Genomic DNA, 14,788 nt, shown 5'->3' on the forward strand with positions numbered 1-14,788 from the left:
TCACAACCTAATTTCTGAATTCATGACCGACACATAGACAAAGTCTCTTTTTAGGTTTCCATACCTATGTGAACCTAAACTTACATACACATTTTTTCACTTATATAAACAAAACAGAGATCTACACAACATGATAACATAATTAATTTCATAATATAAATTGATTATCTTAATACAAAAATTAATACAAATATCTTAGCTATGGAGCACTAAATGAACATAAAAAAAGTATTAATGACAACTAAAAGAGTAGGTGTCAAAGGTCCAACAAAAGTCACATGCTAATAAGTTATAAGTCTGAAAAGATAAATAACAAAAAGGTGAGTCCAACAACTCATTGAGTATATAATGTTCAATATACGTACACGAGGTAATATAACAATGAGAAACACATACACACAAATATGACTTTAAGTTTTTACATGAATTTTTTTTAAATAGATCATAACAAAAATATTATAATATAAGGCTCATAAAATCAAAATATAACGAGCATGATGCTCCGTACTGTAGGATGATCAGTCACCACAAATTAGTGACTCCCCCTACCAACTAAAGTTCAAATACGATGTGCATAAAGACTAACACTACCTTGTTAGCATTAGTATTTTGAGTAGCATACCATTCATATTATAATCAAACAAACAAGTTTATGTCTCAAGATTCTGAAGTGCATAATGGTTCATATTAAAGATTTAATTTCAATAAGTGATCATATTTAATCATAAATAAGGAATAAATAACATTATAAGAATAACCAATAAAAACAATTAATTCCATGTTAACAATTTAAGTATTTATACTAATTCTCTAGTATATTAAAAATTATTGACTCACCTGACTGAAAAATAGAAATAACACGAAAGCAAATATTGAAGTCAATCTTATTGATGTGCTGCATGTATAATATCATGATTATCTGAATATAAAAAAAAGATACTAAAAATGAATGTAAAATCTATTTAATACACTTCACTAAGGATCTAACTGATAATCCAATATATTTTTTAACCAACTGGTCATTTTTCTCAAAAAACCTAAAAATCAAACGATTTTCTTGAAATCTAATTCAAATGAAAACAAATCATAAAACTTGATAATAATTTATCAAATCACCTCCTTCGGGCCTCTGCTGAGGTCCTGGGCAGTGGTACTTTTGGGTCCCTCACTTAATTATTTTTTAAACCGATATGAAAAATTATAATTACAACTAGGGACCAATCCATAATTTTATTAGATTTTTAGGGGTTAAATTGTAATTTTATTAAATTGGAGGACCAAACTGAAAATATCATAAATTCATAACTATACTAAAAATTTGCCCATAATTCATCCTTAATTTTGTGCAGAATCTTGAATTTTGATCTAGGGACCAAACTGTAATGTTTTCAAAGTTTGGGGATTAAATTATATTTTTCACAAACTAAAGGACTAAACTAAAATTTTATCATCTTCAACCTCAAACCTGGATATTTCTACAGATCATCTACTGATCTACCAAAATCTCTAATTCAAATTCATTATTTAAATAAATTATAATTCAAAATCATTATCCTTATCCAAGATTTTTCAAAATCAACTAAATAAATTATTATCATAACAATTAACTCATAATATTTCAATCAACTCATCAATCAAATTTAAATTAAAATCTTTAAAATCCTAATCTTCAACAAATTCATAGTCTTAATTAATACCAATAATTACACATATCAAAACATAAATTTTACATTTTTTTTTCTCCAACTCTTTTTTACTTCTTTTATCTTTTCTTCTTTCTCTTCATCTTCTTTTTACGGTTTCCTCTCTTTAAATTTGAGTCTTCTCTCTGTTTTTTCCTTCTTCTTTCATTTTTTAGATTTATCAATTCTTTATTTAATTACTAAAATGTCCTTTATCCATAATAACTAAGACTTGCTCTTCTAAGGGTATTGTTATCATTTCGTATTAAACCTTCTTATTATATTTCAAAATCATACAGACTTTTGTGGCCATCTTATCAGCACAAGGGATAGATTATCTTTTATCCGGTGAAGGAACTTCCTGTGGAACGCCCTTTTTCTGTAATTCTTTTTTTTGCCCCTTACCTTCTCTTAATTGCAGATATTATATCCTTGCTGCAGAGCTTTTATGTTTATGTTTATGTTTGATTACTGAAAAAGGTTGATGAAAAAAGAAAAGTTACGGTCTATTTAGCTTTTAAAAGGAATTGTTCAATGCAACGAAGAAACTAAAATGCCAAATCTTGTTTTTATTGAGCTTAGGTGCCCTTGTCATCATGTCAAGGTAAGGTAATTTGCCTCCTCTTTTCGGCAAACTGGTGCAGGCCATGTAAATCATTTGCTCCCCAGCTAGTGAAATTTTATAATGGCCTAATTAAGAGCTATTGGCAAAAAACTAGAGATTGTCCTCACCTCCTTTGATCGCGAAGAGGATTGATTCAAGGAACACTTCAAGTGCATGCCATGGCTTGCAGTCCCACTTGAAGGATACTTGCATAGACTATAGACATTTGAGCGACATCTATCACTTTAATCACATTACGTCATTTATCTCATTGAGCTCTGATGGAATATCAGTTGAGGACGTTATGATTGGATAGAAGAGTATAGTTTTGAAGCATTTCCCTTCAGTAGGAAACAAATCGAGGAGTTGAGGTCTATCGATGATGCGAAGTGCCAGGGAGGACAACTTCTTGCACTAGAAGGACGAAACTATGTTTTATCAAGAGATACTACAAAGGCGATTTAAGTTTATCCCTGTTGTTACAAATGGCACGCCAGTCATAGCATTGACATTTTTTAACCTTATCTGAACTTGTTGGCAAGACAATAGGCCTTTACTTTGGTGCACACTTGTGCCCTCCAAGCCGTGTCTTCACTGGCAACTTATCCAGGCTTACAACGAGATCATAACCACCAAAGGTGGATGCTTTGAAATTATTCTAGTGTCTACTGACCGAGACCTTAATGAATTTAATACCAACCTAAGTAGCATGCCACAGCTTGCTATTCCATACAAGGATAAAACATGGAAAGGCCTTTGTAGGATCTTTAACATTAAAGGGATTCTAGCTTTGTTCATTATAGGACAGGATGGTGAGACCATTAGCACATATGGGAAGGCCATGATTTCCTTGTATAGTGCTAAGGCTTTCCCACTTACAGATTCAAGGATTACTGAGATGAAGGCAGCTTTGAAAAAGAAGGGAGATGCATTGCCCCGGCAAGTGAAGAATATATAGCACCAACATGCTCTGAAGTTGGACATGGCAAAAACATATGTATGTGACGGTTCCAAAGGGAAAGGCAAGTTCTGGGCATTCTCTTGTGATTTTTGTGATTATGACCTTCATCTAGCAGGTGTCGAAGAGGCATGCTCAGAGTGTTTAGTGGGAGTGGAAGATGTTAATATAACAGCTTAAATGTAGTACTTGAAATATTTGAAAGAATAATACATGACCTTTCCAAGAAAAAAAAATTCTTTGTCCATCGATTTAATGTAACAAACTGATTTTTTTGATACCACGGACCAATTGGGTGCATCAATTTAAGACTAGTTGATTGAGTCACAAGGCCTCAATTTACTAATCCTATGCATGCCATTTAGGATAACAGAACCATAAATCTGATGGCAGCTGAGTATTTATAGGTCAAAGCTCAAACACCAGAGAGCAATTTGTGGGGGAAAGAATTTAGAGGGTATGAATTTAATTAATTAATTTAGTTAGAAGAGAGAAAATAAAAGGTTAAAAAAAGAAAAATGAAAAAACTAGCCTAATTTAGGAAGATACAGCTAGGATTGTGGAACTTGAGGAAAAAGGATATTGCAGTAGAACCACAAAGAGGTAAAGGTCCCTTCCTGGCTCTCTTCTTCTAGAGAGAGGGAAATAGATAATCAAAGAAAAGACAAAAATTCCCATTTGCATAAAATTTTGATATGCAGATTGCATTTCTGAGTTTCTTGTAGAGAAAGTTGAAGGTTGATCAAAAGGTTCCAATCAGCTTCTGATAAGATACCAGAAGAGAAATCAATCCATTGAACGTTTTGAAGGTTCTGCTATTAGTTTCAAGGATAGAAAATAGTTGATTGAGAGAGATGTGGATGCCCAGGTCTTTGCCAGAGAAAAGGGTTGGAGGAAATGGATTAGTTGCAGTGGCAATAGACAAGGATAAAAGCAGTCAAATTGCCCTCAAATGGGCTATTGACAATCTTTTGGTTAAAGGGCAGACTGTTATTCTCATCCATGTCAATCTCAAATCATCTCTTTCTTCACATTCTTCTTCACCAAGTAAGTATCTCCCTTGCAACCATAGTCCGGCATGCATATTGCATATGCAAATGGAAAATTGTCGTGGATTCCATTTTGTAATTGTTAATAGCTTGATTTCATAATATTTTCTGAAAGCATCATCTTAGCAGGAAATTCTATTTCCCTTAGAAAGTCTTGCATAAAAAAGGGATGGAAAAATGGAAACAAATAAAAACATGTCATGGATTTGCATGCTAACCAGAAAGACGCCGCGCAAAAAGCAGTAAAGCTATAGCCTTGAGATGAAAGCAATATATCTGTATCGTAGTCTCGTATAGGAGAAGTTTCTTAACCATGTTACTGATCATATTATTGCAATTTTCATATTCATTTTCGATGCAGAGATGAACCAATTTGTTGATTCCAAAGATCCTGATTCCAAGGATTTGTTCCTTCCTTTCCGCTGTTTCTGCACACGTAAAGATGTAAGTGTAGAAGATGAAATCTTCATTTTCTTTCAACGTGAACTTGAATGGGAAAGCCTATCCTGCAAGAAATATTGAGTTATGGAATTATCAAGAGCATATGCATACTTGTCCAGAAATTCTCTATGAATTGAATTCATTAAGGCCTTCTAAGGATGCCTACACTTTAAATTTATAGTTAACCATACTTGTTTCATATTTTCAAGTCTTTAAGCTTCTGCATTCATTTTGACATCAGATTAGCTGCAAAGATGTCATGTTGGAAGACACGGATGTCGCAAAAGCATTAATTGAATATGTTACCCAGACTCTAATTGAGACTTTGATTGTTGGTGGGTCGACGAAAGGAGGCTTTTTGAGGTATGTACCTCTCTTGTGAAGTCACTAGCAGGAAAATAAATCTAGCAAAACCTTTTCAGATAGAAAAAGGTCATATGTTGGTGAGAGATGAGAAGATGAGTGCTTAGAAGTTAGAGTTCTGAACATGGTGCTTCAAATGGCATGTAACAAATGCATCTGAAATGCTATCAAAGACAAGACAGACTGACATCAGACGCTAAGATAAATTGTTCAAATTTCTTATCCAGGATGTTGAAATGTGACGATAGGCATGTGAAAATGGCTAACAAGCTTTGCATCAATAATCCGTATGAGTGTTTTTGTGTTTCTGTAGATTGTAAAGCTAATGATATTATGAAAGCATAAATTTCTTCCGAGTTCCCTAACCTCCAAAAAATTTCTTCCCAAAAGATTCAAAGCAGCAGATATAGCAGGCAACGTGTCAAAGGGGGCACCGGATTTTTGCACTGTTTATGTCATATCCAAAGGAAAGATTCAGTCCATGCGACCTGCCTTCCGTCCTGCACCAGTTACCTCAGTGCACAGCCAACTTCTTAACCAAAACGGCACAATGCCAGCTTCAATGGACACGCATATTCCTCCAACTCCTGTTAAAAGAGGTTGGGGATTTTGTTTTTTTTTTGTTTTTGTTTTTATTTTCTATGCTCTGAGTAGACTCCCATTGATCATAAAATTAATAATGTGTATTCAATCGGTAGCTGAGAAGCCACCACTGGAACCACCCCGAAGATCAATTGGTGAGACAGAATCCTTCAGGCAAGTGATGCTCAGCGCTCATTTTCCTTGTTTTGTAAGAGAAGAAAAATGAAACTGTGAAAAACATAAATTATCTATATAGCTAGTTTTCTAGTGAAGGAAGACCTGAAATTTTTCATCAAAATCGTTCGAAAGTCCTATCGATGACCTACTGTGTCTTTTATAGTCCCCAAATGAGAAAAGGGAAAATCTATCAGTCTCTTGAAGAACAAACATAAAAAATTTTGCTTCTGAAAACAGGTCACCATTCACCAGGAGGGGTTTGAATGGAAAGTCATATGGTGAACTCTCGGTTCCAGATAGCGATATATCATTTGTCAGCTCTGGCAGAGCAAGCATCGACAGCATATTTCCAGCATTCTATGACAACACAGAAACAAGCCGCACCCCTCCACGGCTGTCAAACATCTCTGACTTTGACAGCAACTATAGCTTTGAGTCATTGCATTATGGAAGGAGATCAATGGATCAAGGTGGCTTTTCACCTGAATTATCACCCTTCTCACATGAAAGTGACCAGCTGCCATCAGCCGCGGTAAGAGCATGCAGTCATTCATTTCAATAGCAGAAATATATAAATGTAGCATCTGCATTTTCTGAAGATGAATAAGTACACATCTATAATAGTATCTTTCATAATTAGTGTAACAATGAATAAACATGGATCTAAACATTGTCGCCCTGGAAATAAACTAATCTGTTAAAAGTTCTAGTTTAATCCACGCAGATGAAAGCACGTTCCACCTTCCGGTAAAGCTGGCAACAATTTCTGACTTTTCTCAAATGACAAATAATCCACTATCTACATTAGTGTTTGTGATTTGTGAGAGCTAACAGTTACATTCAAGATATTCTGTAAAATCTCAGGAAGATGTGGAGGCTGAAATGAGAAGGTTAAAGCTGGAGCTCAAGCAAACAATGGAAATGTACAGTTCCGCTTGCAAAGAAGCACTCACTGCAAAACAAAAGGTATAAGAAATTTCATCTTCTTGTCATGTGGCCTTAAAAAGTCCACAATGAGTTTTGAGATTAACTTCTTTGCAGGCAAAAGAGCTCCAGCGCTGGAAAATGGAAGAAGAGCAGAGATTAGAAGAAGCAAGATTAGCCGAGGAAGCTGCGTTGGCAATTGCAGAAAGGGAAAAGGCCAAATCCAAAGCAGCAATTGAGGCTGCAGAAGCAGCTCAGCGAATTGCTGAGCTGGAATCACAAAAAAGGATTAATGCAGAAATGAAAGCACACAGAGAAGCAGAAGAGAAGAGAAAGGCTCTTGATGCTCTAGCAAATTCAGATGTCAGATACAGGAGATACCCAATCGAAGAAATTGAAGCTGCAACAGATTACTTTTCAGAATCACGCAAGATTGGTGAAGGGGGTTATGGTCCTGTATACAAGGGTTATCTGGACCACACGTCCGTAGCAATTAAGGTTTTACGGCCGGATGCAGCTCAAGGAAGGTCACAGTTTCAGCAAGAGGTACGTAGCCAAAAAGATTCTCTACAGGTGCTTCAGTTTTAAAAATTTTCAAGCTCTTACTTCTGAACGACTTTCTCGAAAGGAAAAATCAGTATTGTAACTTTTCAGAAACAAATTTCTCCGAAAACACAATTTTTAAATTCATTAAGCAGCTTAGGAGTGACCCCCTTAGAAGATTTTAACCCTTTCATGGGTTACATCAAATCAACAGAAGCCTTTCTGAAACTACACCACACAACTCTTGAAAATTATCTTTTTAGATTTTCAATTAACCTGGTGAGAACTGTTTTCAGGTTGAGGTATTGTGTTGCATAAGGCACCCTAACATGGTCCTCCTCCTGGGAGCCTGCCCTGAGTATGGATGCTTAGTATATGAGTTTATGGCTAACGGTAGCTTAGAAGATCGGCTCTTCTGCAGGGGAAACACTCCACCTTTATCATGGCAGTTAAGGTTTCGCATAGCAGCTGAAATTGGCACTGGTTTGCTGTTCCTCCACCAAACGAAACCTGAGCCACTCGTACATCGTGATCTAAAACCTGCCAACATCTTGCTTGACCGCAATTTTGTGAGCAAGATCAGCGATGTTGGGTTGGCCAGGCTAGTCCCACCATCAGTTGCTGACAATGTGACGCAGTACCGCATGACATCCACGGCTGGAACTTTCTGCTATATAGATCCAGAGTATCAGCAAACAGGCATGCTAGGTATAAAGTCAGATATATACTCTCTAGGGATCATGTTTCTACAAATATTAACAGCGAAACCGGCAATGGGATTGACTCACCATGTTGAAAGGGCACTTGAAAAGGGTACTTTTGCTCAGATGCTGGATCCAGCAGTGCCTGATTGGCCGATTGAAGAGGCAACGTACTTTGCCAAGCTATCGCTAAAGTGTGCAGAGTTAAGGCGGAAAGACAGGCCTGACCTCGGAAAGGTTGTCCTGCCAGAACTTAAGAGATTGAGAGCAATTGCTGAAGAAACTATGCATCGCTCATTGTCAACACCAAGTGCAGTAAGCTCGCCAGAATTAATTCTGCATAAAAATCTACAAGTATGCATAGCTACAAATTACCACATTAACAAATACTTAATGTTTTTGCAGAGTGACCTTCCTTCTTCAAGATCCGAAGTAAGCTCAAGAAGCTCTTCAGCCCATGCATGAAATGTCAAAAACAAACAGGACTGTTAATAATTAAGGAAATTAAAGTGGAAGTTCCATCGATTTTTATTTTTGTTTATACTGTGTAGATATAATCAATCAAGATGAGGTCAGAAGTTCCTCTGACGTTTTTCTCTTCTTTTGTGCTGTGTTTCAATATTGTCACAAATTAGTCGTCCCATCTCTTTGAATTGCCAAGGGAATTGGCTAGCAAAGAGCTTAATTAAATTTGTAGATTGTCACTCCAACTTTGCTAGAGAATAATATAAATCATATCTTGCAATCTTATTTAACAGTTTAAATTTTTAGATGAGATGGTTCTTTGACATGGTATCAGAATTTTAATGACTAAACAGTCACGAGTTTGAACCTTACCATCTCTATTTATTTAATAAAAATTAAACATAAAATAATATAAACATATACAAGTTTCAAGCCCAAATAACTTTTACTTGAGAGTTGAGGGGGTGCATTAAAGAATAATATAAATCATATTTTTACCGATAAATGTTATGTCATCAAATTTTGATACTTCCATGTATTTGCAATGTATTCTCGGTTGACTTAGCTTCTGCTCTATTTTTCTCAGCTTATCAACTCCTAAGATGGTGCTTTAATTGCTTGGACCTTTTTTTTTTTTACTTGGTGGTTTAGTTTTATAGTTAAAAAACAATCATAACTTAAAAGTTATGATTGTTAAAATAAGATTTTAAAATATAATTTATATTATTTTTTAATAAAAAACCCTTTAAAAATATAATTTATAATATTCTTAAAAACATTTTCAATTTAAAACTTTCATAAATTTACATTATCTTGATTTATTAATTAATTATAATTAAAAGAGAAAATAGGAGTTATAGAATTCAAACTCGTAATCGTTTTATTATTTAAAGTCTTATATCATATAAAAAAACTATAAGTCTATCTAGTAGTTAATTTAATTAATTAAAATGATGGTCAACAAATATTTAATATCATTTCAAATAAATATTCTAACTTAAAAAATTTAAATTTAAATTGCTAATTGAAATTCTAAACAGAACTATTTTGTATGGGTTTGGTGTAAGTTTAAGTTATATTAGGCATAATTGGACTTTATTTATTATTAACTATAAATATTTAATTCATAAAAGCTTCCACTTAGTTATTAGATGCCTTCGCAAACAAGTTTTCTGACACGAGTCAAATAATCAAATATCCATAAAGGGGATTACATTTCAAAGCTTGATTTTAACCCGAAGGTAATTGTTTAGAATTGTTTACTAGCTAAAGTTAATAATTTTAACTCTATTTTAAATGGCAAACACATTTCTCTTTCTTTTTCGAGATGAAAGCATACTTGTTTTATTAACTAATCTCGAGGAGGCTTGTTAAATGATCGATAGATTATTTATAAAATAAACTTAATCCAAGAGATGGATATTGTTTTGAAGTTCCAAGTTTGAATTACTTGTTACATATACAACTCGGATAAGGTAATTAAAACTCAGTTGAATGATGACGCATTCGATCTCAGAGAAATCCATATCTCAAAGAAGAAAAGGTGTCCGGAAGAAAAATCATCCAAAAATGGTCCCAGAACTAACGGTAATACATGAGCTGCTGAGCTGCCAAACCGTTACGATATCCACCATACATAGCTTGGGACCCACCAGCGCTCAAGTCCATTGAAGCAGCAGCTAGGCCATGCTGTCCAGTCAACTGGAGAAGAGCTTGGCCTGAATGGCCGGATGCAGCAGCCTGGCTCAAGGCAAGTTGGCGCTGATAGGCCAACAAATCAGCTGCAGAGTAGCCTTGGTTTATACCAGTTGATGGAGCGATTTGATATGGTTGAGCTGGAGGTGGCAATGGATTTGAAGCAGTTCCAGGAGGCGTTGGCTTGCTACCCCATGAGCACTGCACATGAAAACACCAATGTTGACATGAAAGGAAGCAAAAAACAAAGAAAAGAAAACCCATCAAGTAATATCATGTCTGACCTTCACGGGCTTTCCACAAACTATCTTCCCATTGCCCGTTTGAATGGCTGAGGCTGCTTCTTCATGAGTGTTGTATCTGACAAACCCAAAACCTTTATCTCTCTGGACTCGAACATCCTCAATTACACCAGCCCCAAGAGCATGAAAATGACGATGCAGCTCAGCCTGGGTGACCTGATCAAACAGACCAAATTGTCAAGCAAAAGGTACAGAGCCAAGGAGCCAACATCTTATCACTTCCATTCAGAAGTAAGAGCGATCAAAGAAGATAAAAAATATGACATGAAACCAATCACTCTCAAAATCAGAATTTCCTAAACAGATAGCATGCTTTTTATTCAATCTGTTGCCTATAAAGCACTTATTTAATAAATGCAATATTGGAGATAAAAGTTACCACTTCCAAAACAAAAGAGGGTTCTACCTAAACATGTAGAAGAAAGCAGTAAAATAACTGTAAATTGCTTATTCATCCTTTAATTACCTCATGGGAAAGATTGCCAACATAGACAGTGGTGTATGCAGGATTGCTTTCAGGAGCCTCCTCGTTAGTGCTTTCCTGACCTCCTTCTGCTTACCAAGATACAAAAGTAAAACTCTGTCAGCATTCAACTCTCCAACCATGCATTTACAAAAGATATCTGTTTTACAAACTCAATACAGCAGGAAATTGCTCAACTCAAATTCAGAACTCCGGAGTGGAAAATGAAGTTCAATAGCGATTACAGCTGAAATAAATTCATGCCAAAATGAAGCTCACATATGGCAAATCAAACTGATAGTGATCACACACACACACCCCTGAGTCCACTTCATGAAAGCATGGACTAGCAAAATACTTCGGGACTTTGAAATCAGCTAGTCACCTATCTACGCATGCTTGGTAAATAACCTATTAACCATAAGTGCAGATACGAAATATGGAAAGAAAACAATTTCTTATTTAAAGTCATTTGCCATTACTCAAGTGGCATTGGATTGAATCCATCTCATAGTTGAGATACAAAGGACAAAAAGAGGGAGAGAGCTACCCCCTTTCTAAGTATTACGCAAGGCTCAACGACCTTTTGGATCAAGCAAAGAAAAAAAAAAGATTATTTTACATAACGTGGGCTGAATTACCAGAAAAGGTTTATGGTACCTGAAGATCCATTAGTAAGTACAACTGCATTTTGGTTATCACTGTTTTGCTTATCTTCATTGGATTCAACACCTTTAGTTGCCCAATTACATCTTATCTGCCTGTTTCCGAGCCATTTACCTCCAGTTCAGAATGGAGCAAAACATCAAAATCATGCACTAACTCTTCCCAGAGAGCACAGAAAAGTTAAACCAAGGAAACATGGATAAACTTATGTGCCTTACCAGTTAAGTCATTAATAGCACTTTGTGCCTCCTGCATAGTAGTATCATAAGAAAATTAGTTTATGGCTCAAGCAACTTCTTAAGAAATTTTAGTCAATATCCAAATGGAAAAATCAGAACATAAGGATATCCATGCCACCAGACATCTAAATCAGTCTTCAATTTGCTGTTGGAAACCAATCATTATTCACTCAAAAACATTGAAAATAGATTCGTCAAAAAGAAATTAAAATGGAAAATAAAAGCAAATAATTTCTTCTTGAATCTTTATATCCCCAAATAAACTAGAAAAGTACAAACAATTCTAGCAGAGGACCTCAATACTTCAAGCTCCAAGCAAAACATTGTTAACTCATAAAATCTTCTATCAACTTGAACACACTGTGAAACAAGAAGTTCATAAAGCGTAAAATGGATTAAGAAATAAATCCACAACCCTCAAACTTGATTCAGTAGCTACTCATAACTGGAAAGCAGTACCTGCTGATTACGGAATGAAACAAAGCCATATCCTTTCGAGCGGCCAGTTTTGTGATCCCACATGACCCTTGCATTGCTGGAAATGAAACAACATTGTGAAAACAAACATAAGGTTTTTAGAACAAAAACAACAACCTGGTATTTTTACACAGCCAAAAAAGAGTATAAGACATGAGTAACATAAAAGAGAAGGTAGCAGTCCACGTTAACATGTTAACCAAGATTGTTAACATCAATCAAAGAGAAAAATCATGTTGTAACAAATACATCTGGAGTTTTAGACAAAGTGCATAAAAGTACAGAGTGATTTAGCCATTTACATTTCAGTGATATCTTCTTTTCCCACTTGAGTGACATGTGTTTGGTTCCTCAACAGTGTCATTAACTGTTTTAGCAGCAAGAAATATGTCCCTTACACTGCATTTAACAACTACTTAAATGGATGAGCATGATTGGGTTTACTTAAAAGTGTCACAAATAGCAAAAGGGCATCATCACCTTTGCCTTATTTTTCTTATAGTATTGACACATTTAAGAGCATTGCTTGAAGAATAAAACACAAATACGTGCAAATGGCCAAATTACAAAATACTTTGTTCGCACTTGACCCAAAACATTTTGGATGAAAAAAATGATAAACAGAAAACAAGGAACTTACGAGCAACTAGGAAAGACTGAGAAGCAAGCAAATAAATTAGCATCAGTAACCTCTGGACTCAAATCACCAACAAATACATGGAAATGCCCTGACAAGATGAAAGAATAAACCCATAAAAACCGTGAACAAACAAGACACAACCAAATAAAAAACAGCTGAAACAATGAAACGGCAAATAACCTGATGTATCCTCCCTTTGGCTATTGCCATATGCCCAATTCACTTTAAGCGCCTGACCATAACTGGAAAATTGTATTAATAAAGCACAAAATCTATGATGTCCAAAAAAAAAAAAAGAGTTCACCAATAAGGTAGCATTTGCTACAGAGTAAAAATTGAATAAAGTCATACTGATTATTTGCAAATCTTAATTACTCAATACACAACATGCAATTAAATCAGTATTTCTACAAATAAATAAGTGGCATGGTCCAGAAGAAAATGACAGAAATTAGGAAAAAAGATTCAGTGGTACAAACCATATTATGTAAAATCATTTCCTTGCACTTGTTTTAGATTGTCAGCTGAACGAATCCATTGGGCTAAAGGTACAAGATTAGCCAAGCTTAATAAAGGAGACACAAAAACTTACAGTTGGCGTCCATGCAATGTCATTATTGCAAGTGCTGCAGATGATTGGTCATGGTAGTCCACAAAACCGTATGATGACTGCAATTAGCACAAACCATATGAATCATTAAAAAAAAGTGCAGGCAACATTATGGAAAAGAATATTGTAAGAAGACAACAGGCAAAACCAGCACAAAATCAGAAGAGAAGAATTTTTTCAGAGTAAGAGAAATACAATATCGAGAACAAGTCATCCTCTATTCCTAACACTAAAGTTTCTTTCTTTGTTTGTTTTTTTTCCTTCCCATCTGAAATAATACTAGAAAGTGCAAAACACTTGAAGAATTCAACGAAAAATGTCGGAAAAACAAGAGGCTGGGGCAATGGGGAGTTGAATTGATCGGTAAGGAAAGAAAGAAAGAAACCTTATCCTTTCTGATGAGCTTGCATCCAGCAAGAGGGCCAGCAGTTGCGAAAACTTCAGCAAGAAGCTTGTCAGTGACGTTTACATGAATATTTCCTACATAACTAATAGATCATCCATGGAAGGAAAGAGGGTTAGAAATTTTAAAAAAAAATTAAAATCCAAGGGAAGGGAAATTAGGAGAAAGATGAAAGAAAAGAAAGGGGAGAAAATGAAAGAGGCTTACACTCTGCGACAAGAAGAAGAAGACTCAAAAGCAGGAGGCAGATTACCACCAAGGATAGGCTCCATCTGCACCAACCCAGCAAAATAAAATAAAACATCATATTTATATTAAAATAAATGAAAAGGGAATAAAATTTGAATTTAATTAACTGAAGAATGAATGAATGAACTAAAAAAAAGTGATTGAAGCGGAAAAGAAACATAATAAACAAAGATTGAAAATTTAACAAACAGAGGGAGAGAAAGACCTGAGACATTGCAGAAGCGACGAGAGCAGGATGATGATACATGTGATGATGTTGAAGCAGTGTTTGCTGTTGCATTCACGCTCTTCAAGATGACGACAGTGACGGGGACAACGGTTCTCGCTCTCCCTCTCCTTTTCTTCCACCCTTTTTTTCCCTCGGTTATGTTATGCCCCGCTTTTCAGCAGCTTCATCAACGATCCCTAAATTTATATTTTTATGTTACTACTCCAGCCATTTTATTTTTAAAGTTTATTATTATTATTATTATCATTATCCCTCATGGAAATGATTAAACTCCATGGCATTTAGTTATTCGTATAATAAATTTAGTTCCATTAATTAAACCATCA

The 14,788-nt window shown here is 35.2% G+C and overlaps 2 protein-coding genes and 1 pseudogene across 3 annotated transcripts; 2 read left to right on the forward strand and 1 right to left on the reverse strand.

Moving 5' to 3' along the window:
* The first annotated feature begins 2,801 nt into the window (after positions 1-2,801).
* Positions 2,802-3,729, forward strand: LOC105109837 (probable nucleoredoxin 3; annotated as a pseudogene).
* Positions 3,730-4,098: 369 nt separating this feature from the next.
* LOC105109836 (U-box domain-containing protein 35-like) lies at positions 4,099-8,769 on the forward strand. Its single transcript, XM_011004665.1, has 10 exons — positions 4,099-4,291; positions 4,655-4,737; positions 4,976-5,097; positions 5,488-5,696; positions 5,796-5,853; positions 6,094-6,388; positions 6,721-6,822; positions 6,898-7,326; positions 7,620-8,339; positions 8,430-8,769. The coding sequence occupies exons 1-10, from the start codon at positions 4,099-4,101 to the stop codon at positions 8,487-8,489; spliced, it is 2,271 nt and encodes a 756-aa protein (XP_011002967.1). The 3' UTR covers positions 8,490-8,769.
* A 1,142-nt stretch (positions 8,770-9,911) lies between these two features.
* On the reverse strand, positions 9,912-14,631 carry LOC105109838 (oligouridylate-binding protein 1-like). Of its 2 annotated transcripts, none has more exons than XM_011004666.1 (12): positions 14,439-14,631; positions 14,192-14,256; positions 13,967-14,069; positions 13,564-13,640; positions 13,152-13,213; positions 12,972-13,059; positions 12,314-12,389; positions 11,834-11,864; positions 11,610-11,729; positions 10,953-11,041; positions 10,469-10,642; positions 9,912-10,385 (listed from the first exon to the last, which is right to left on the reverse strand). In XM_011004666.1, exons 1-12 carry the CDS (start codon positions 14,511-14,513, stop codon positions 10,071-10,073), a joined length of 1,275 nt encoding a protein of 424 aa, XP_011002968.1. In that variant the 5' UTR covers positions 14,514-14,631; the 3' UTR covers positions 9,912-10,070. The 2 variants fall into 2 exon arrangements, with proteins under 2 accessions (XP_011002968.1, XP_011002969.1); XM_011004667.1 differs by having other exon boundaries at positions 10,953-11,038; positions 14,439-14,630.
* Positions 14,632-14,788: the final 157 nt, after the last annotated feature.

The sequence above is a fragment of the Populus euphratica genome, unplaced genomic scaffold, assembly GCF_000495115.2.
Source record: "Populus euphratica unplaced genomic scaffold, PopEup_1.0 scaffold278.1, whole genome shotgun sequence".
NCBI lineage: Eukaryota > Viridiplantae > Streptophyta > Magnoliopsida > Malpighiales > Salicaceae > Populus > Populus euphratica.